Below are 23,425 nucleotides of genomic sequence, written 5' to 3' on the forward strand. Positions count from 1 at the left end.
ACTCGGGTGGGTCTGGGGCTGGCGGAGAAGTGCAGTGCCGTCCCCTGGGCGCCCCCACCCCACCCGTCCAGCCGGACTCCGGGGGCACTTCCCCGCGGGGAGCGCGGTGCGGGCAAGGGCGCGGCGAGGAGGGCCACTCCGGGGCCACCTCCCGCCCGGCCGTACCTTGGGGCACTTCTCGTAGTAGTACTGCTGCGTGCGGATCCAGCGCCCCACCAGGTGGTCGCGCACCGCGTGCGCCAGCGCGAAGAAGTAGTCGCGGGGGGTGGCCACGTTGCGGTCCTTGACCAGCGTGAAGTGCAGGTGGCGGTTGAAGCCCTTCTTCAGCTCGGCCACGTTCTCCACGCCCACGATGCCGCGGATGCTGATCTGCCGCCGCTTCTCCTGGTCGGTCAGGGGCTTGGCCATGGCGGCGGCGGCGGCGGGCAGCGCGGCGAGCGGGTCTAGCGGCCCAAGAGCAGAGGCAGGGCAAGGGCGGAGCGGGCTGCGGGCAGCGCGCCGCCGCTTTTGAGTGGGAGGAAAGTTTGGGGTCCGCCCCTGGGCGCGGCGCCGCCCGGGGCTCCAGCTCTCGGGCCGGGGGGGGGGGCGCGGAGGGAGGGCCTGGCCCGCCCCGGACTCTGCGGCCGCCGGGGTGCGGCCTGCGGGGGCCGCGGGGCGCACGCGTGGGACCCCGGGCGGCCGGAGTCTGCGCGCCCGCCGCGCGGGCCTGGGGCGGAGAGGGGGACTGGGAACTGGGCCGTCCGAGGTGGCACCTACGGCCCGTCACGTAGCCACTCGGCGACCAGCTTCCGGATCCGCGAGTCCCGAAGGGCGGCGCTGGTCCTGGCAACCCGCTCGAGATGCTCCCACACTCGAGGATGTGTGTGTGTGGACCACGGGCAAACCTTTGTCTGACGCACGTCTACTTGCTGTGCCCCTGGCGTTATTACTTCTCACCTGGAATGGGGTCCACCATAAGCCTCTGAAAGGAGCCGCCCGCTTTTACTTCAAGTCCTCCTTGAATGGCCCCATCCTGGATCCCAGGCCTCAGAAAGAGATCCCTGGGGCCTCTTCTGCTTTCAGTTATTTTTCAAAGACTCAGGGCCGCGGATTGCTTGACCCCTCAGACCCATCCCCAGTTTGACCCGTCAAAAGCTCCCTACTGCTCATCTGTAGAGAAGGGCTGGTAAGAGTCAGAAAGTCCTGCGTTGGATCTTGAGGCTGACTAGGAGTCGGGAGCTTTTCCATCAGGCCTCTTGTTTGAATTACCTTTTTAAAGGAAGGCGGCGGGGTGGAGTAGGGAGAAAAGGGAAGGGTATGTGTGTGGAAAATGAAGGAAAACTCACGGAGCCAGTTGTCTTGTTGACATAAAACAAAGTAGCCTGTGTTAATCTGCAGTACAAGCTGATCTTTGCATGGGTCACCCCAGCTTTGGTGGTGGTGGTGGTGGGGTGTGTGTGTGTGTGTGTGTTTAAGCCTGGGCAAAGGCAAACACATGGTATTTTAGGATGTCAGAGGCTTTTTCTTCTTCAATAAAGGGTAGTATTAATCTATTAGATTCTATTAGGAACAGCCCATTGCCTGAATTGCCAGCCTTGCCAACAAAGGCTTATGTGATTCCTGGTTCCCAACTACTGCTACCTGGTGGGCGTGATGATGAAACGGGGCTTGGGGAATTGCTGAATAAACTGTCCAGACCTCCCAGGACAAGTCTAAGTTGCCCGTTGTCGGCAGAGAACCTTGGGAAAGTATGTTAGTGTGGTCGACTGAGAAGCAGATGCTGAGACATGATTAAACATGCAAAGATTTTTTATCAGGGCAAATGACTGAGGGAGAGAAAATAGAGAACAAGCCAAGTTAGCCTGGGAAAGTATCAGGCCTTGAGGCAAGCCTGAGCCCCAGCGAGGGAGAGAGGGAGGGGAGAACGGGAAGGGGGCATCCCAGGCTGCCCTGCAGTCTTAGGAAGAACCAGCAAGGCCACCAGGCTGTTCTGGAGCCAAAGTCAACTGTCAGAAGTGTCCCCATGCTCTCTGGGTCATGGTGGGAGGGCAGGGGGTGCCCTGGAGGCGTGGCCTCTGCAGGTGGACAGCAAGGATATCTGGGGCCCTTGGCCACTTATGCTCCCTGCACTTCGAGGTCTCTCAGCCCCATTCTGGTGGCCACCACAGAAAGATAAACATAGGTTGTCATAGATAAACATAGGTTAACATAGGTTAAACATAGGTTAACAAAGGTTAAACATAGGTTAACGTAGGTTAACATAGATAAACATAGGTTAACAGTCACTGTGTTTTAAGGTAGAGTTTATTGGGTTGACAAACCATCTCCAGATTAATCAAAACCACAGCAAGCATCTCCTGAGGGCTCTGGCTAGGCACTTGCCATGTGTTCCTTCATTTAATCATGGGCAAGTTGTAATTTTCTTCCCATTTGGCAGATGAGGAAACCGAGGCTTAGAGAAGGTACGTAGCTTGCTCAAGATTCCACAGGGAAGGGGCTGAAGAGGTTTTCAGATCTCTGCATGTTGTTTTCCCTCTTCTGAAACAGGATTTGGGATCTGTTTTGTAAACCTGAATTCTGACCGCACCTCCCCTGACCTATTTACCCTATCTGCTTGGTTTGTTCCATACTGTCCCCTGGCCTTTTGACCTACTTCTAATCAGTTTTGAAATCCAGGGAAATGTCAGAAGTCCAGAGTGGCCCCACGTCAGGTCACTTGGGCTCTGGAGATTGGCAGTGTGAAAGGTGAGCTTTATGTTCAATGAGCGTGTTTCACTACATTCCGCTCAGTATATTGAATGTATGAGTCTGTCAACCAAGGGGACTACCCAGGCTCTGCTGTTTTAAATATTTAGCATATTTATTATAGATTTATTATACTATCCAATGCCCTTAGAATCTGTAGACAGCATGGCTGACGGCATTGCCATCTCTGTAATTGGCCGTGACTGTGACCATTCACTTGTTACCTGAATATATCTGACTTATCTTGAAGCAAGTGAGTGTTCCTGGCACTTTCAGGTCCTGTCATATTTGATTTGCTCATTAATATGGTAGTTTGGCTCATTAGGTGTGGTCCAGTGGGAGTTCCTGAAAAGCCAGAAATATTTAACAACCCATCTCTTCCCGTCCATCAAATCACTGATGGTCTTAATATGCCTGCCGGGGAATAGGCTGAGACTGGAGAATCACGTAATACCTCCATTTCGACTTCTGCAAAATAACACTGAAGCTCTTTGTCCTATTCACTCCACAAGGTGGGTAAGCTCAAAAAAGGTATGCCTGGAGAAGTACTAGGGTATGTTAGAAAGCATGTCAACTTTGGGCTGGAGATTATGTTTTGAAATGTTAGTCAATATATTTTAGTGTTCTCCTGGGAGTTTACTTTTTCCCCATCTCCCTTGAGAAGCCCCTCTAGCCCTTGGGCTTAGAATCTCTGAGGAAAGACGCGAGCCTTCCTGGTTTGAGACTGCTGGCCCTTGGGAGCATTTGGGAGATGCAGGAAGAGTGAGGGCCAAAGGGCTAGGAGACTGGGGCAGGAGCGAGAAGGTTACATAACAGTTGTGGGGGGAATGATGATGTCGCTGGTCTTGAAGTGAGGAGCCTGGAGCCTGCTTTTCTGGGGAGGCAGCAGAAACTCCGGAAGCCTGAGTCTGTGAAAGCAGCCTGGGATGTTGCTCTCCTTCGTTGGAAGATCCAGGGAGGTGGCAGGACCCCAGGGAAGGTGTGGCTGCTTGGAGGCTTCCAGAAGTCAGGGCTTAGACCTGTTCACAAAGATTCCCCAACTCCAAGGAGCCATTGGCCCAGAAGACCCAGTATGAGGCTGACTCAGCAAATCCCCAGGGGTAGAGATGTCAAGGCCTGAGCCTTCCATCCCCCGCCCCTTCCATGGTGCTTTGGTTTCCAAAGGAATGGACCATTTTCCCCTTTCCTGGAGAAATGAACGGTCAAATTAGAAATTAAGCTGATATGCGAAAAATAAAGTTGCATTTTTTGCACAACTGAGTTTATATGCTGTTTGTGTTTGCTTTACCCTCTGCTATCATTGCTAATGCAACAACACGTGTTTCAGAAAAAGCTTTAACTTTTTATGGGAACAAATGAGAAGATTGATTCTGAGGACATTTTGCAAAGAGATATAAACAAATCCTGACAAATGAAGGGAAGTGAGAAATGGGCTAAGCACAGGGTTTCAGCAGATAATCATGATGGGACATGCCCTAGAGACAGCATCCCGGTAACCTTGTCTTGGGCCCTTGGTCATGCAGACACCTACATGAGCACATTTTGATTTCCCCTTTGTGGGCGATTGATTAATTGTAAGCATTAACCATATAAAGGATAAACCATGAAAAACAAACCGTGGTTCCCTGAAAAGCTGTGGTTCTCCTATACAAATACTGGTTTTTAGAATTTTGTTTCTTTAGAAAGTCAATCTAAGGAAATCACCAACATAAGTTCTTAAATGCCGGATACTTTCTTTAACATTTCTGAGCTGTTTAATTACCAACCTTTAAAGCTCTAATCAGTAAGGTGTTTAGATACTGAGAGCTTCAAACATATAACACAGAGAAATATAGCTTCTTTTTCACTTAATATTTGCAAGGATGGAGCCTGGGAGTTGGGATGAGGCATTAAAAGCCATTCTCAAACACAAATGCAGGGCTCTTCTTTTTGCATTTCTTGTTGTCTTAGGTGGATTATAGTTCATAACGCATAGTTTTGCATAGCATAATCTATCTTTGTTTCTCATTTTCAATATTTCTAATTTGTCAATTTATTAAAAAAATATGTATGCAGTGACTACTATGTATCTAGCATGGGCTGGGCACTTGAGATACATCAGTGAACCAAACTGACTAGAGAGTAGCCAGTTACGTTGTTTCCCCATTACTCTGTTTTTTGGGGACTACCTCCCTCCTTTTATCTCCCTCCCACCCCTTTATTTTTAATAATAAGTCTATATACTTATTGGGTATATAGTATATATTGGGTGTATATATAACAGGGGAGTGGGTCATTTGACAACCTGACCTGGTTTTATAGCCATGACTATAGGACTCCCCTGTGGTCATGTCCCAGGTGAAAGAAGAACCTGAAAGTATTGGCCAACTTGGAAAATCAACAAAGTAACGATTGAATGAGCACCCACTATATAAATCCATAGTGTTCACTGCTAATGGTATAAAAAATACAGGCCATGGTCTCTGCCTTACCAAGAACTTTTAAACTATGTTAAGGTACCACACTCACATGAAAATACGAGGCATGGGGGGCCTGGGTGGCTCAGTTGGTTAAGTGTCTGACTCTCGATTTCTGCTCAGGTCATGATCTTAGGTTCGTGAGATTGAGCCCCGGGTGGGGCTCTGTGCTGGGTGTGGAGGCTGCTTAAGATTCTCTCTCCCTCTACCTTTGCCCCTCTCCCTCCCTGCTCTCTCCTTCTAAAAAAAAAAAAGAAAGAAAAATAAATACATAAATAAATGAATAAATAAAATGAAATAAAATAAAATGAAATACAAGGCAGACCACACTAAAGTAAAAAAATAATTAGCCCAGACCTTGAGTGATATCTAAGTTCACAGGAAGGAAAGAGTGACTTGTCTTTGTCTTAAAGGCAAATGACAACAGCTGTTTTTCCTGTTTTTCTTTCTGGAAGTTCTAGGTCCTCCTCCACCCTCTTGAATGATAGTATCTTAGTCATGGAATCACAATACACTTCCAGTTTAAGATGAAAACATGAAGCTTCACTTCACTCATAATTCTCATTACGAATCATCTTTCATGTTTTTGAGGATAACATTTAGTGTGAGAACTGCAGAGACAGACTCACACCAGCAGGCGGAGGAATTTGCCATTTGAACTTGACATCTCAGGTTATTCAGTGGTTTGGCAAAGTGGTGATTGCAATTTTAATTACTGTTTTATTTCTCCTTCTTTGTTCCAGATATCCATGCAACAAAACACCCTGAAAAAGATACCCATAATCCAAAGACAGTAAATCAAAATTGATTATTTTCATCACTCCAGCCAGAGCATAAAGTAGACGGCACTTTCTCCCTTTCAGAATCTTTGATGTAAAATATTGAAATCTTTAAATGCTGAGACAGAGTATTGGAGCACCTTAAAATTTATTTATTTATTTATTTTTTAAGATTTTATTTATTTATTTGACAGACAGAGATCACAAGTAGGCAGAGAGGCAGGCAGAGAGAGAGAGAGAGAGGAGGAAGCAGGCTCCCCGCTGAGCAGAGAGCCCGATGCAGGGCTCGATCCCAGAACCCTGAGATCATGACCTGAGCTGAAGGCAGAGGCTTTAACCCACTGAGCCACCGAGGCGCCCCCAGTCTTAAAATTTTAAAAGAAAAAAAAAAGCATGGGATCTCAACATTTTTAAAAAATTATTTATTTGATAGAGAGTACAAGCAGTCAGGGGAGCGGTAGTTAGGAGAGCAGCAGGCAGAGGGAGAGGGAGAAGCAGATTCCCTGCTGAGCAGGGAGCCAGAGATGTGGGGCTCCATCCCAGGACCCTGGGATCATGAGCTGAGCCGAAGGCAGACGCTTAACCGTCTGAGACACCCAAGTACCCCCGAGATCTTAACATTCTTATGCTAGGTTTAGAACACCCTCAAAGCTGGGTGTGCTAGTGGGCTCCCCAGTCACCTGTAAGAGTTTACAGGATTAGACTAGCAGAGTGGAGGGGTCTCCACTGGAGTCTGTCACATGCTTTCAAGCCCATCACGTGTTTTCAAGCATGTTGGAACTGATGAAACAGGCCTGAGTGAAGCCAATGTGCCCGGGGCAGGTTGAAGTCATCTGGGAGGAAGTCAAGTCATGTCCATTGTGGGGTTTAGGTGTATATGAGTCTGTCCAGCAAGCTGTGGGTGGCTGGTGAGGTCTGAGGAACTTCCTGGGTGACAGCTCACCCTAAGAGCAGAAGGAATCTGCTAATTCGATTGAGCCGGGAGGAAGACTTTGCTGTCAGAGGGGCCTGGTAGGTCTGACTGGGACAGTGTGGCCCTTTCTTGATTGTGTTCTGTAGTCTAGCTACTTAGAAGCATGTGCTTCACGGGGACATGGAGGGCTGTCGGTAAAAACTGAATGAATTTTCACACCCAGTTTTATAAAAAATGCTCAGATCCCAGAAACACTCTTTTCCCTTCCGACATGAACAGGTGAGTCATTCTCTTGCACAGCTTAGAGGAGGGTGGGTATGAGCAGTTAGCTCAAGCGGCAGGGGGGTTGCCTGCAGAACTGGGAGCACGTGGAGACACCTTCTGGACACTCCCAGAAATACAGGATTTGCCATGCAGGGGTTGGAGGTTTGGTAGCAAGAACCAGTGACATTGTGATGGAGTTAATGGAATGTCCTCTGACACAGAGGCTTGTAAGAACTGGAGAAATAGGCATTATGGATATACTATTAACCAGGTTCTTAGAATTATAAAGCATTTACTAAAAGAATCTTCATTACCGTGTCTCTCTTTGATGTGTAAGCTCTTTTACAAAACTCTATTAATTTGGGGTATTATTTTTATAGTAGTAAAATACACGCTGGTGAATAAATCTAAAGTGTGTATCACAATGAAGTTTATAAATGAATAACTCATGCAGACTCACCTAGATTGGTCTACAGAACGTTATGAGCAGCCTAGAAGCCTCTCTTAGACTACTTCCACTCTCCCTCCCTAAGGGTAATCACCACCCTGTTTTCCAATATTACAAATTACTCTTGCCTCTTTTGAACTTTGCACAAATAGAATTATACAGAGCATCTATATTCTGTCTGACTTGTTTTACTCAATATTAAGTCTACAAGTTTCATTTATGTTCTTGCCAAACCTCATGTTTCCATTGCCATATAGTATTCCATTATATGAATGTAGCACAATTGCATTTATGTTTTACTGTTGGTGGACATTTGGATTGTGTCCAATTTTTGATTATTATGAACAATGCTGTCATAAAGATATAGGTACATGTTTTTTTCCTGAACACATGCTTTCATTTCTGTTGGGAATGTAATAGCTGGATCTCATACATAAGATTTAATGGCATCTTTTTTTCTTCCTGACATCGAAAATGTAGTTTGGGTATAGATATACATTTCTCTTGAAGTAAAGGGATTGAAGTAGTGATGGAAATAATTTGACCAGAAGGTTAGGAAGAAAGCATTGGGATTGCTTAGACTAGCTGGGTACCAATACTTTTGAATCATCATTTGTTAACATAAGTTATAATAAATGATAACAATGCAAACTATGTCATTGCTCATGACAAATTTAGAAACAATTAGGTTAGTTTTCCACTGCTACCTAAAATATTTTAGCATTTCTCCTCCTTGAAGCTAATTTTGATATTAACCTTAGGAAGATAAGCTTAGGAAAGTAATAAAAAATTTTAAAAAATTACTTCTGTCCATCAACGGAGATGGTTAAAATGTGTTGTGTTTACAACTGGATGCTGAAAAACATCAGTGGGTTTTCTAATTTTTTTTATTTTCAATTTGTCTGTTTATGTGCTGACCATTGTATTTCAGGAATTTCAGCTATGAAGACTGAATGGAAGGGAATAGCACTAAGTTTGGGTCCCAAAAAACAAACGTTTTATGCTCTTGGCCTTCCCCAGAATCTCTGTGGCCAAAAATATCCCTAGGGTTAAAGTTACCTAGTAGTTCTTGGCACTACACTGCAAATTCTGCATCTAATCTACTAGATTTTCACTTGGATTTGTTGAAAATAACATTATTTCTACGTGTTTCTTAATTATAGAACTAGCATATGTTTATTCTAGAAAATTAGGATGGCATATAAAAATATAACAAATAAAAATCTCATGTAATAGCATCATCCTTTGTTAATATTTTAGAATATTTTCTTTTAGTTTTTAGATTACCCATTTTTTACAAAGCTCTTTTATTCAATGCATTTTTTTGAGAACTTCCTATGTACTGATGTCTCAAATGCATAGAACCAGACATCCTGCAATCTCTTACAGGATCTCGAAGACTTGAGGTTACCCAGCAGAATCCAGAACAACTCCAAGATCAGAGATGGCATGGTGCTGGGAAGAGTGACCTCCAGGAGACCGTGCAGGAAAGAGATAACATAGGGACCCTGAGACTCCTGCCCTTAGAAAGACTTGCTTGCAAGTTTGGCCTTTGTCCAGCATCTGGAAACTTAGAATTCAGGAGTTTTCTCACCATTCCCTAACTGATAAGGATAGTCTACTGTTTGTGCAAACAATATGTTTATGCTGAACACCTGCTCTTCTTCTGGGAATCTGGAATTTTGACACATGGTAGTTTCCTAAATGAGGGGCCTCCAATAAAAACCTTGAACTCTAAGTCTAATGAGCTTCTCCGGTAAGTAACACTTTGCATGTGTCGCCACATGTGGTTGTTGGAAGAATTAAGTACCTCTTGTGACTCCACTCATAGTTTCTGGAAGCTGGTTCTAGGTCCAGCAGGACTTTGCCTCGTATATACATTTTGGGGGGGGGGCTGTTTTTGTTTTTTATCCTTTTTTTTTTTTTTTTTTTTTGCAGTAAACTGTGCCTGTGAAGATAACTATATCCTGTGAGTCCTTCTCGAACATCACTGAACATAAATTTCGTCTTGGGGACCCTTGATATGGTGACCCACTGGGAAATTAAGTTACTAAATGAGTCCTTACCTCTAATTTCACGGTGACCCTTAGGATAAAGCTGAGAATACAGCTCCCTGAGTGGGTCTCCTCAAGACCACATCCACATCCTCCTCTGCCCTGATCAGTCCTGTTGTTAGAGAACAGTCTCACTGGTTTGAAAAAAAAAAAAAAAATCAAAACTACCAATATTGTTCTATATACCTTCAACACAAATATAGCCAAACATTTAAGGCAGACCAAAAGCATGATAGGCATGGCTTCAATAGATGGAACTGACCCACAGAAGAGAAAGAATTAATACAGCAAAGAAAGGAAATCTAAAAAATAAGGACAAATAAGTAAAAAAATTGAGAAATTTTTATTTATAGAGTTCTTCTGACTGCGAGCATGGTATGTGTTAGAAGAAATGTGTTGCTTGGGTGCTGGCTTATTTTCAGTCAATCTGAGAATCCTGGGCATTTTCGTTTACTCTCTAATCCACAAATCACTTGGTCTCAAGCACTGAGACACTTCTCATTTAAAACTGTCACTGGTTTATATGAGTTAAGAAGCATCTTTAACACCTTAGCAGGGAGGGTGGTCATAGAAGAGAAGTATGTCACAACACAGGAAATATCTTGAAATCAATGATCAGATATCACTGAGCCCAAAGACCATCTGACACACTTTGAGAGGGAGTTCCTTTCTGGCTGATTCTTCCCTTGGATCCTATTTGGCTTCCATGTTCTTAGAAACCACACTTTTAGATGGGCGTGGCTTTCCCCATCTCCTCTTTCCCTTGACATCCCCCAACTGCAATCTCTGGCTGCCAGGAGGAAAAAGAAGTCTTCTTAAAATGAAATAAACAAGCAAACCCCCACCTATTTGCTCAAAGATGAAACACTCACATTACTGCAGCTTAGGTCCGCATTCTCCCCGTCATCCATCCTTGCTGGGTGGGGCTGGGGCTTTCCTTTCGTGTGATCTGAGTTTCCCTTAAAGCATTTTAACAAAAAAGGGTAGAGGGGAAGCTGTGCCCCCCCCCACACAGCCGTTGTCTACAGTGTCCTCCATGTTGCAATGGCTGCAGCTTAAAAAATTGTAGTCCTAACACCTTCCCTTTTGTTCTGCTTCACTAAGAAAGTTACTTTTTGTCATCAAGAATATTATTAGCAGGACATCCTGAGTGTGGCTGGCCTCTGAAGCTCTTCCTGCCTTAGCCTCCGTGAGCCAGCATCACCTCCACCGCTTGGTACCCCTCTGCGTCCAACTGTGGGTGTTCTGAGAGGCAAGTCCGGAGTGGATAAAAAAGAGGCAGTACCCAGTTGGCAGCACCAGGACAGAGCTCCCCGGGTATTATTTTGTGCAGGCCCTGGATTTCTGACCTGTTGCTGATAGGGGGGTGACTTATGCTCCTTCTTGGTCCTTCCGAGGTGTTTATGCGTCTCTGTCCCCAAGGGTGAATTCTGTTTATTTCAAGAAGTTCTCTTAGCGTCTTGGCCACAGTGATGTTCCACACTCCAGCCCCTCTGTGCTGACATGGGGCTAGATGCTTTTTAGGTCCTGTCAAATGGCTGACAGGATTTCTAATGCTGTTGAAACATCTATGTTTTAAGCAGCTCCTGTGAATATCTTCATGGGAGTTTGTAAGAAGCTTGTACTGGAGATTATTACCCTGATAGAGCAATAACTTGGACATTGAAGGCTAGGAGATTTGATTAACGAGGGAAATGGAGGAGAGACTGAACAGAGTATGGCTTCTGAGGCAGGAATGGGGTACAGTACAGCTGTTGAAATCTTTCTGTACTTAGGATATTGTATCCTGGTGAGAGGGGATGAACTGAAAGGAAAGTGAGTGGATACCAAAGAGATATCTGGTTTACTTTGGAATTCTGCCGGGTCTTAATCCTGCAGGACACTAGCTGGGTAATAGAGCCTAAAGAAGAAATCCTTTTCATATCAGCCTGGTGATCCTTTGAGAGGGGCAAAGCCAAAGGCCAGGGTTCAGGGAAACGGGTGTCTACCAGAATTTCTCCAAATCCTTTGAAAGAATTAATGTGGGAGGCCGCAATAAGGCTTGAGACGAGGACCAAACCAGGCCCTGACTTGTGCCTCCTTTAAAGTCCGAATAACCTAACAAAAGGTTTAGGGCGAGAAAAGTTGAATAGCACTGAGAAAGGGTCTGTGCTATGTGTTGTGTGCTCACCTATGTGACTTCCCACATGCTTGCTAAACAAATGAGAACAATTTGGTTGGGGTCATAAGTTCATGGCTGGTCCTTGCTGCCCTAGTACAGCCCATAAATTACTTTCAGGTTTGCTGTATCAATACAGAACACTTGTATTGGCATCAGCCATTTGGCGTCACAAGGTCTGCTTATAGCTACTTGTGAAACTTATTATGGGAACTCGTGGTTGTTTAACTAGACACAGATGTATTGCTTCTCCTATTGCAATATCACTATATATATGGCCATAATGCTTTGAATAAACTTAGCACTGTTGGACATCCTCCTCAGTGCTCCTTCTGCCCCCATCTCTCTGGTTCTTGAGTTCTTTCCTTCATCCTCTTACCCTCACGTTCCTGGTCGATTTGTTGCGCCGGCTGCGACAAATTAAATTTTATTTTGTGGTGGTGAGAACATTTAACATGAGATCTATTCTCTTGGCAAATTTTTAAGTGTACAACACAATATCGTTAACCGTAAGTACAACATTGTATAGCAAATCTCTAGAACTCATTCATGTAGCTTAACTGAAACTTTGTGTTCCCCATTCCTCCTTCCCCCAGTCTCTGGCAACCACCATTCTACTCCTTGACTGTGTATATTTTATTTTATTTTTTATTTATTTATTTTTAAAGATTTTATTTACTTATTTGACAGAGAGAGAGAGAGAGAAAGCGTGCACAAGCAAGGGGAGTGGCTGGCAGAGGAAGAGGGAGAAGCAGACTCCCTGCTGAGCAGAGAGCCTGATGTGGAGCCTGATCCCAGGACCCTGGGATCATGACCTGAGCTGAAGGCCGACTCTTAACCGACTGAGCCACCCAGGTGCCTGACTGCATGTATTTTAGCACTCACATTGTTCAGTGCACATTATTCATAGTAGCCAAGATATGGAAACAACCTGAGTGTCCATCTATAGATAAATGGATAAAGAACATATGATATATACATACAATGGAATAGTCTTCAGCCTTAAAAAAGAAGTGAATTCTGTAACATGAAACAACATGGATGAACCATGGGAACATTAGGCTGAGTGAAATGTGCCAACTGCAGAAGAGAGAACACTACATGATTCCACTTATAAGAGGTATCTAAAATAGTCAAATACTTGGAGACAAACCATTTTAATCGATTCTAGGAAAAGAAGACTTGTGTCCCTCTGATCCCATACCAGTCGATGACACCTTCATGCCACGTGTTTCACTCACAAGACCAGAGGGAGCTGAGAAGCTTGACCAATATCAAGAGTTAAAGGAATGTGCACAGGTAATTGTGGCTGGTTTGTTCACATGTACAAAGAACAGCATATAGGCAATAGTTGTTCCTATTGAAATAATGCTAAAAAAGGTCCCTGTCTTCCAAGAATTTATTCACATAAAGTATTTGTCTAAAGAAACTTAAAACTTGAAAACTCTTTAAATCTATTCTTGAGGATCCACAAAACCCATGTAATTTTAAAACTGGAGTTGTCATTTGTTATTCCACACCCCAAGTCAAACAGCTTTGCATGCAAGGGAGGAAGCTGAGCAGCCCCCCGGGGTATGTGTGGATTAGTGCTTCTTTCCTGTTTGGAAAGTAGAGCAGAATGGTTGGGAGTGAAGCCTCCAGAACCGCCATGTGGGGTTTCCAATTCTAATTCTGTCACTCACCAGCTGTGTGACCTTGGGCAAATTACACTAACTTTTTTGCTTTAGTTTCCTCATTTTTAAATTGGAGGACAACAATAATGCCAACCTCATAGGGATATTGTGTAGATTAAGTGAGTTAATAAAGGGGAAGTGTTTGGAATAGTGCTTGGTACATTGTGAGCACAGTAACAATTACTATTATTACTTGCCCTAAGAAACATCAGTGTGGATGATACTCACGGAATGAAAATCTTGTAAAGTTATTCAAGGCCAAATCCTTCGCAAACTTCTTCCCCTTCCCCATCCACATTGTAAACATTATATTTAATGATATACTTACCGTTCTGCATTGCCGGGATCCTGATGAGATGCTACATTAGACATGCCACTTACTTTTTCACTTAATCCTTACAATCAGCCTATCATGTAGGTACTATTATTTCCAGTTTATGACAAACAAAGTCTTATTGAGGTTAATTACCTTCTCTAAGCTCATATCGAATGTGGTTCATATAGGTAGGGAACCCGGTTTTTATGACTCCATGTTTTAAGAGTCCATGTTGACACAGAGTTTCAGATTTTCAGATCAGCAAGACCTGAAGAATGATTTAAAAAAAAATTTTTTTTTCATATTGAGTGATTGTTTTTATCAACTTGAAAAGTAAACAGCATATAAATAAATACCGGACAAGGGCAACTTTGTTATAGAATAACAGCAAGTTCCAAATGAGCCTTCAAAACAATTGAACCAAAATACAAACTAAACAACAATGATCACATAATCCAGTTTCAAAACTGTATACGAACTCAAACATTTTGTTTTGTTTTGTTTTTACATTTTATTTAAATTCTAGTTACTTCACATAGAGTGTAATATTGGTTTCAGGAGTAGAATTTAGGGGTGCCTGGATGGCTCAGTGGGTTAAGCCTCTGCCTTCAGCTCAGGCCATGATCTCAGGGTTCTGGGATCGAGCTCTGCATTGGGTTCTCTGCTGAGTGGGGAGCCTGCTTCCCCCTCTCTCTCTGCCTGCCTCTCTGCCTGCTTGTGATCTCTCTCTCTCTCTCTGTGTCAAATAAATAAATAAAATCTTTTTTTTTTAAAGGAGTAGAATTTAGTGATTCATCACTTACCTATAACACCCAGTGTCCTCCCTAATGCCCATCAACCATTTAGCCCAACCCCCACCCATCTCCCCTTCAGCAACCTTCAGTTTGTTCTCTATAGTTAAGAGTCTCTTGGGGCACATGGGTGGCTCAGTTGGTTAAGTGTCCAAATCTTGATTTTGGCTCAGGTCATGATCTCAGAGTCGTGAGACTGAGCCGCTGCATGGGGCTCCATGCTCAGCAGTCTGCTCAAGATTCTCTCTCTCCTTCTCCCTCTGCCCCTTGCCCCCGTGCATGTGCTCTCTTTCTAAAATAATAAATAAATCTTTAAAAAAGAGTCTCTTATGGTTTGCTTCCCTCTCTTTTTTCCGCTTCCCATATGTTCATCTTTTTTTGTTTCTTAAATTCCACATATGAATGCAATCATATAGTATATGCCTTTCTCTGACTAATTTTGCGTAGCATAATACACTTTAGCTTCATCCGTGCCATTGTAAATGGCAAAATTTCATTCTTTTTAATGTCTGAGCAATATTTCCATGTATATAAATGCCAGATCTTCTTTATCCATGCATCAGTCAATGGAAATTTGGGCTCTTTCCTTATTTTGGCTATTGTTGATAATACTGCTATAAACATTGGGATGCATACACCCCTCTGAATCTGTATTTTTGTATCCTTTTGGTAAATACCCAATAGTGCAGTTGCTGGGCCATAGGGTAGTTCCATTTTCAACTTTTCGAGGAAACCCCATACAGTTTTCCAGAGTGGTTGCATCACTTTGCATTCCCACCAACAGTGTAAGAGGGGTCTCCCTTCCCTTCATCTTCATCCACATCTGTTGTTTCTTGTGTTGTTGATTTAATGTTAATTTTAGACATTTTAGACATTCTGACAGGTGTGTGGTGGTATCTCGTGGTGGTTTAGATTTGTATTTCCCTGATGCTGAGTGACGTGGAGCATCTTTCATGTATCTATTAGCCATTTGTATATCTTCTTTGGAAAATATCTACTCATGTGTTCTGCTCATTTCTTAACTGGATTATTTGGGTTTTGGGTGTTGAGTTTGATAAGTTCTTTATAGATTTTGGATACTAACACTTCAGCAGATATGTCATTTGTAAACATCTCCCATTCCGAAGGCTGCCTTTTAGTTTCATTGATGGTTTCCCTCACTGCACAGAAACTTTTTATCTTGATGAAGTCCCAATAGTTCATTTTTGCTTTTCTTTCCTTTGCCACTGGAGACATATCTTGTAGGAACTTGCTATGGCTAGTGTCCAAGAGGTTACTGCCCGTGTTCTTCTCTAGGATTTTGATGGTTTCTTATCTCACATTTAGGCCTTTTATCCATTTTTGTGTATGTTGATAGAAAGTGGCCCAGTTTTATTCTTCTGTATATTGCTGTCCAATTTTCCCAACACCATTTGTTGAAGAGACAGTCTTTCTTCCATTGGATATTCTTTCCTGCTTTGTTGAAGATTAATTAGCCATATAGCTGTGGGTCCATTTCTGTGTTTTCTATTCTATTCCATTGAGCAATGTGTCTGTTTTTTTTTTTTTTTTAAAGATTTTATTTATTTACCTGACAGACAGAGATCACAAGTAGGCAGAGAGGCAGGCAGAGAGAGAGGAGGAGGAAGCAGGCTCTCTGCGGGGCAGAGAGCCCGATGTGGGGCTTGATTCCAGGAACCTAGGATCATGACCCGAGCCGAAGGCAGAGGCTTTAATCCACTGAGCCACCCAGGCACCCTGCAATGTGTCTGTTTTTGTGTGAGTACCATAATGTTGTGATGATTACAGCTTTGTAGTATAATTGGAAGTCCAGAATTGTGATACCTTCAGTTCTGCTTTTCTTTTTCAGGATTGCTTTAGCTATTCAGGGTCTTTTGTGGTTCCATACAAATTTTAGGATTGTTTGTTCTAGCTCTGTGAAAATGCTGGTGGCATTTTGATAAGGATTGCATTAAATGTGTAGATTGCTTTGGGTAGTATAGACATTTTAACAATGTTCTTCCAATCCATGAGCATGGAACATCTTTCCATTTCTTTGTGTCCTCTTCCATTTCTTTCATAAATGTTCTATATTTTTCAGAGTACAGCTCTTTTACCTCTTTGGTTGGGTTTATTCCTAGCATCTTTTGGGTTTTAGTGCAATTGCAAATGGGATTGATTCCTTGATTTTTTTTTTTTGATTGCTTCATTATTGGTGTATGGAAATACAACATATTTCTGTACATTGATTTTATATCTTATGACTTTGTTGAACTCATGTATTATTTCTAACAATTTTTTGGTGGAGTCTTTTGAGTTTTCTACATAGAATATCATGTCATCCGCAAATACTGAAAATTTGACTTCTTCCTTGCTGATTTGGATGCCTTTTATTTCTTTTTGTTGCCTGATTGCTGAGGCTTAACATCCAGTACTATGTTAAACAATAATGGTGAGAGTTGACATGCCTGTCTTGTTCTTGACCATGGAGAAAAAGCTCTCAGTTTTTCCCCATTGAAGATATTAATTGTAGGTTTTTCATACACAGTTTTTATGATGTTGCATGCTCAAACATCTTAAATTGAAAAAGACATTAATCAACAAAATAAGACATCCCAAACACCAAAGGAAAAAACTAAACTGAAGGCAAGTGGCAACCTGATGGCATAAATGCATCCATAAAACAATGTTATTGTTAGTAATCTCCAGGAGAGAAACTTTCAAGAGTTTGCAGTTCAGATTCCAAATATTTTTGGGTAAAGTAACCCGAGACTGATTCTTGAGTATAGAGTAATTCTTTTCTTTTCTTTCTTTCTTTCTTTTTTTTTAAGATTTTATTTATTTATTTGACAGAGAGAGAGAGAGAGAGAGCGCGCGAGTGAGTGCACACAGCAGGGGCATAGCAGGCAGAGGGAGAGGGAGAGCAGAGAGCCCAATGTGGGATTTGATCCCAGGACCCTGGGATCATGATCTGAGCTGAAGGCAGATGCTCAATGACTGAGCCACCCAGGCATCCCAAGTGTAGTGTAATTCTGATTAAGATATCTGGGCTCGGAGTCCTGGGATCGAGCCCCGCATGGGGCTCTCTGCTCATCGGGGAGCTGCTTCCTCCTCTCTCTCTGCCTGCCTCTCTGCCTACTTATGATCTCTCTCTGTCAAATACATAAATAAAATATTTTAAGAAAAAGATATCTGGACATCCCTTCAAATAATATTATGAGATAAGTAAACAGAAAATCTTGTCTCCTTCTTGCCTTTCAATATACCAAGAACAAACCATATTCATGAACATAGGACTCTTTCTAGTGACTCAGAAGACAAAGGAACTGATTGGTATTTAAGGTGGTGTGGTACTTCTATTTCCTTTATGTATGTTTTGGCTCAGTCAAAAAGCCTACAATTAATGACATAAAGAATTCCTCATGTTACATGCTGGAGGCCATATACCATAAATAGTGAATCTATAAACATGACTTTCAAAACCTAGAGTTATCTGTTAGCAATGCACTTTATCAAGAGGCTTTCTAAAATGTCTAAAGTGCTAACCACGACTTAGACATGAATGATATGTGTTAAGTCCAGAATACTGATAAAAATCAACCAGCATGTCGCTCACTCAACTCTAATTTTATTTTATTTTTTTGAGGTGGTGAGGAGAGAGAACACAAGTAGAGGGAGGGGCAGAGGGAGGGAGAGAGAGAGAGAGAATCCTGGGCAGGCTCCATGCTCAGCACAGAGCCTAACACTGGACTCGATCCCAGAACCCTATGATCTTGACCTGAGGCGATATCAAGAGTCAGATGCTTAACCCACTGAGCCACCCAGGTGCCCACAGTTCTCATTTTAAATAGGCCCTGTGAGAACGGGAATGCTGAATAGTATAAACTGAAATTAGTGTTTTCTAATCAGTACCTGTACTGCATTAATTCCCTTCAGTTAAAGAGGCACATGAAATAGAAAAAAGTCTTATCAGTCTATACAAGGAGTTAGTGTTTAGAAATGACGATGAAGTGCTTGCACCTTCATTTTTCAAAACTTCACAAAGGTGCAAACAATGTACCACTTTCCGGGCTCCCATGGGTAGGTCAGTACTATTATGTCTGGTCTTCCTAGATGCACCAGCACCTCCGTCTGTGCTTTCTGCAAATCTGACAGAGCGGCAGCTCCCTTGATGTCTGTCACAGCCTACAGCTCTGAGCGCCTGGTGGGGGGCTTGCAGAAGGGGTGTGGTTGGCGTGTTTGGAGTCCGAGGGTTGTTAGAGTTGCTGCCGCTTTCCTGTGCATAACCAAGACGCCTGTATTCTAAACCTGGGCCCCTGATATCAAAGTTAGAGACTGCGCACATTCCCAATGCCTGGAATATTCTATTTTGGGAGCACTGGGCAGCACCATTCCTTACATTCTCTGTATTTACACTGGATCTAGATTATTATGGTGGCCACTTAGAGATAGGGTCTTTGGTCCTAAATTATCATCTTCCTCCCTAGTTAGCTTGCGTGCTTCCCGTTTGGGATAAAGGAGGCAAAGATGATAAATTTTGTAATTTAATAATGCAGTTCTTCTCTGAGCTGAGTTGTTGATATTCTGGGTATTTGAGGCGCTACCGGATGTCAGATGACCTCTCCTGAGCCCCGAGGCCCTCGGCATAGATCACCTACTTATAGTTTCACCACCAGCTGTTTAGCAGAAGGCACATCTCAGCTTGTCACCGTCACATCCAATGTCCCGTTCTTCTGCTGACTTGGTCTCTTTCAAGTTGCTTCACTTTCTCTTTTTCCATTAACTGTTTCTGAACAGGGGTCGGTCCTCCTAAGACAAATTTGCTTCCTTCAGGTTCAAGAAGAATCTGAGGGTCTCTTCCTCCACGCGACTTGGTTCTTCTTTGGGTGTGCTGCTCTCAGCCCTAGAAATCCTCACCTTCGATGGGACATGCCCGCTTGGGCGCACTTTTTTTCCTGCACTTCTTGTGCTCCTGCAGTGTTGACAAAGGTATGTATTCACTCCTTGGATCTTTAAAAAAAATTTTTTTTTTATCAGCTATGTTGATGTTTAAACTGTGAGAAGAAAATTCCTTGTTCAGTTTTGAGTAGCTTAAAGGCAGTGATATCTTGTGTTCATTTCTTAGAAAAGATGTATTAGGTAAAGTTGGCTCTGGCCCCAGTTTCAACTGAGCTGTGGAAGCTCTCTCGTTTTTCAGGCTCCATCATTTGTGAGCACCTAGCATTCTGAGACATAACGTCAATACTGAAGAGAATATCCCCCTTCACTGTGTATTCTCTGCAGAGATCGAAATGGCGCCTCCTTGCTTCCTGTTATTTCCAAAATACTTGCTTTTGTAAAAACAAACAAACAAACAAACAAAAAACCCCCGCACATCCCAGTAATGAAAGTCACAGACTTAAACAGCCCTCATTCACTCAAATCACTGCATTGATATAACTGTCACTTTCCTTTGCTCATTTGGCTGCCAGCACCCATCCCCACTTTTCTAGAAACAGCCATTGGGTTGGATGCTGTGGTTTGGGTTCTATGTCACGATGTCCTGCCCTCTATCGGCTAGGAGTCAGACAGAAAACCCAAGCAAAAATCACATCTGTCTTTTTGGGATCAAATCTTGAGCAGAGAGAAAAAGTTGGGAAAGACTAGGAGCATTTGAGCAGGCTTTGTGTCCCAGAGAAGGCCAATTGCTCATCAGTTCCTGCTCCTTGATACCCACAGCTGTTCTGGTCCTCATCTTTCTGAGCTATCATTCTAGTAACTTCTCTCTGTGTCTTTATGTCACCCAGAGTCAAATTCCTTTTTTTTTTTTTTTGGAATCAGACTCCTCCCTGGTGTCCCCCCTGTGGGAGACTCCCCAGTGTGGCCCCGCCCACATCCTGACCTCACCTGGCACTGCTCTCTCCCTCTCACCACAGGTCAGCTGCAGGGCATCACTGTCTAGCTCCCCAAACACACGGAGCTTGCTCCCACCTCAAGGCCCTCTGCCATCACTCATGGCCCTGCTGCCCAAATGCCACCTTCTCAAAGAGGCAATTGCTGACACACCAGAACTTTCTATCTCATTAGCCCATTCCATTTCTGGTTAGTATTTTAAATTATGCTGAGTTTCATTTATCTAATTATTTATTATTTGCATTTCCCGATTAGAATATCAGGTCTAAGGAGGTGGAGACCTTCTCTATTTTGTTCACTGGTATCTCTAGTGTTTCCCCATATTTAGCACTTAATCGGTGCTCAGTGAATATGTATTACGTGAGTAAGTATGCTGTACGCGGCATGTGGAGGGATCACGGTGTCCTATAATCAAGAGGTTAATGAAGAGTGTGGGCTCTGGAGTTAGGCTGCATTCAAATCTTTGCTCTACCACTTACCTGCTGTGTGACCTTATAAGCTCTCTATGCTTTAGTTTTATCATTTCTAAAATGCAAAAATTAAAGTGTGTAAGTAAGATGAAGATTAAGTAAGAGTTTTGTACATTGCATGGAAAACAACGAGGTTCAATATATGACTATCAATATTATTAGAGTATTTCTCAATTTTAGGAAGCCTTTGTCAGAGATTGTAAAATGAACCATGGACTTCATATTAGCTCTTTTGGAGAAAATCAAAACCAAATACAACATTAAATGACACAACTCTAAAAAACCTAAGTTACAATATCATACATTTTTCTCCAAATACATGCTGTTTTCTTTTTCAGAATGATAGTCACACCTGGGGGTGGAAACGCCTGTAGAATATGGCCATTGGCAGCTACGAGTAACGTTAATGGTAACCGCTGGTGATGATCTGGACCTTGGTATCATCTTTGTGATGCTGCAGAATCATTTAAACACATGTCAGAGAATATTGTGGATTATGTGGGGTTTTGTTAGTTTGTTTGCATTTCCCTTTTGGCTACATTGTGTTGCTGCTGCTGCTAACTGAATTATAAGTAAAGAGCTTTTCTGGGAAGTAGCTGGAAGCTTTTGACAGATTTGGACATCTGAGTGATAGTTTTTAACGCATCAATTGCTCCCAACAATTGAAAATCTTGTAATCTGTTCTCAAAATTTTGGCGATTTTTACCGTTTTCAGTCACCGCATACAGTGTATGTTTATTAATTTTGTACATTTTTTTCTATATTGCATTCTAGTGGAATTTTCTAAAAGACCTGTAAACTGATCACTGTGATGTGAATTTAAGTTTTCCAGCTGTCTGAAACTGATGTAACACTGCAGGCTAACTGTACTAGAAATAAAATTTAAAAATATAAAAATAAATAAATAAATTTACCACCTACCAGTGTAAATGACTTCCCAGAAGTAACAGACCAATGAATTGATCCAGTCCCACATCTTATTAATTTCTCAAATGCACCAGCTGTGCAAACTCTGAGTCTGTGCCATCCTCACATTCTCTTCCTCTGCCTTCTCAAGCCCGGTTGGCCATGAGAATCATGTGGGCAATTTATTTTTTTTTAAGAGTTTATTTATTTATTTGACAGAGATCACAAGCAGTCAGAGAGAGAGAGAGGAGAGCAGCCTCCCCGCTGAGCAGAGAGCCTAACTCGGGGCTCGATCCCAGGACCCCGAGATCATGACCTGAGCCGAAGGCAAAGGCCTTAACCTACTGAGCCACCCAGGCACTCCCATGTAGGCAATTAAAAAAAAAAATCCCACGTTCTCAGGTCGGATCCCAAGCCAATTACCTGAGTAGCCTGGTATCACTATTTCTAAAGCTCTCCAGATGATTTCCCTGTGCAGTTGGAGGCTGAGAGGCACCTGCCATAACAGCGGCTGGTGAGTTTCTTTTGATGCAAGTGAAATGTGTCTTCATTGCAGAGATGTTAAGGTTTGGGAAAAAAAAAAAAAAACACAGCAAAACCTTTGCATTGGAGAAAGAAGAAAACAGGGTATTATTTTGTTATTAATAGCCTAGCCCCAGGTAGCTTCAGACCATGAAAAATATCATATTGGGTCAGACCCATTTTGTGGAATAATGGACATTCCTTTGTTGTCCTTAAGAACACCTTTGATAGTTCCTTCTAGGAAGGTGTCTCAGGGATTATGTTTCCTTAGTTACTGCCAAAGACCTGACAAGAGGCTTAAGGTGAAGCCTGATACCTGAGACCTCTAAACAGAAAGAAAGCTCATGTGGGATGCATCTGCCGCCCCTTTTCAATGAGCCTGCATCTGTGTCTCGTTCTTTCTTGTCCCCTGGGAGTCCCTGATTTGGCAGCCTAGATGCTCCAGGACTGGTCTTCCGTGCTTCATCTGATCCAGTGGGATCCTCTCTCTACCCCCTCCCAGGGCATGGAGAACAGATCTCAGATTCTCTTAACTTCGAGGAAAAGTCCCTTCCACTTGGACGGTAGACAAACAGCTTACACACAGTATGTGTATTGCAGGAGGTAACTGCACTACGTTTCAATACTTGAAATCTTGAAGACATGGAATTTAATAGTGGCGTGGAGTTCTGGGTGATCCTCATAATTCTCTAAGATTGCTTTCTTTCTGATAGATATGTATGATTTTTTTCCTGCAGGTCTATAAGTTCTGAGCAAGCCCATCCCTATACTTAAGTATTAAATTTCGCATATTTGCAAAGTTATTGTATTGCCAACAATGAAACCGACCTCATGAGAAGCTACAATTAACTTTCACCTTCTCATCCTTCTCAGCCTGCCAACTGATAAGACTGGAGACTTACTTCTTCGTATCTGACAGCCATACTGCCCACCAGGCAATTGGGAAAAATTGAGTGGAGTGTTCTTTTCACAGATCCCATGTGGGAGTCAGCATTAAAGAAGGAAACATTCGGATCCTCGTTTACTTGAGACAACTTGCTCATTATAACTCATTAACTACTAGGTTGAAAATACAGTTCA

The 23,425-nt window shown here is 42.9% G+C and overlaps 1 protein-coding gene and 1 pseudogene across 3 annotated transcripts in view; both read right to left on the bottom strand.

Moving 5' to 3' along the window:
• The window catches only part of LOC111159401 (glycogen phosphorylase L), a 47,706-nt gene extending 47,096 nt beyond the window's left edge, over positions 1-610 (bottom strand). For 2 of the 3 annotated variants that reach the window (XM_022521847.1, XM_022521838.1), the window contains exon 1: positions 166-409. In XM_022521847.1, coding sequence (XP_022377555.1) covers positions 166-408 — 243 coding nt within the window. In that variant the 5' untranslated portion in view covers position 409. Of the gene's footprint in view, positions 1-165 lie in introns of all 3 variants that reach the window. The other variant, XM_022521833.1, reaches the window with a different exon arrangement.
• On the bottom strand, positions 444-22,326 carry LOC111139832 (annotated as a pseudogene).
• Between the last annotated feature and the right edge of the window lie 1,099 nt (positions 22,327-23,425).

This window comes from Enhydra lutris, unplaced genomic scaffold, assembly GCF_002288905.1.
Source record: "Enhydra lutris kenyoni isolate GAN:26980312 unplaced genomic scaffold, ASM228890v2 scaffoldscaffold4, whole genome shotgun sequence".
Classification (NCBI taxonomy): domain Eukaryota; kingdom Metazoa; phylum Chordata; class Mammalia; order Carnivora; family Mustelidae; genus Enhydra; species Enhydra lutris.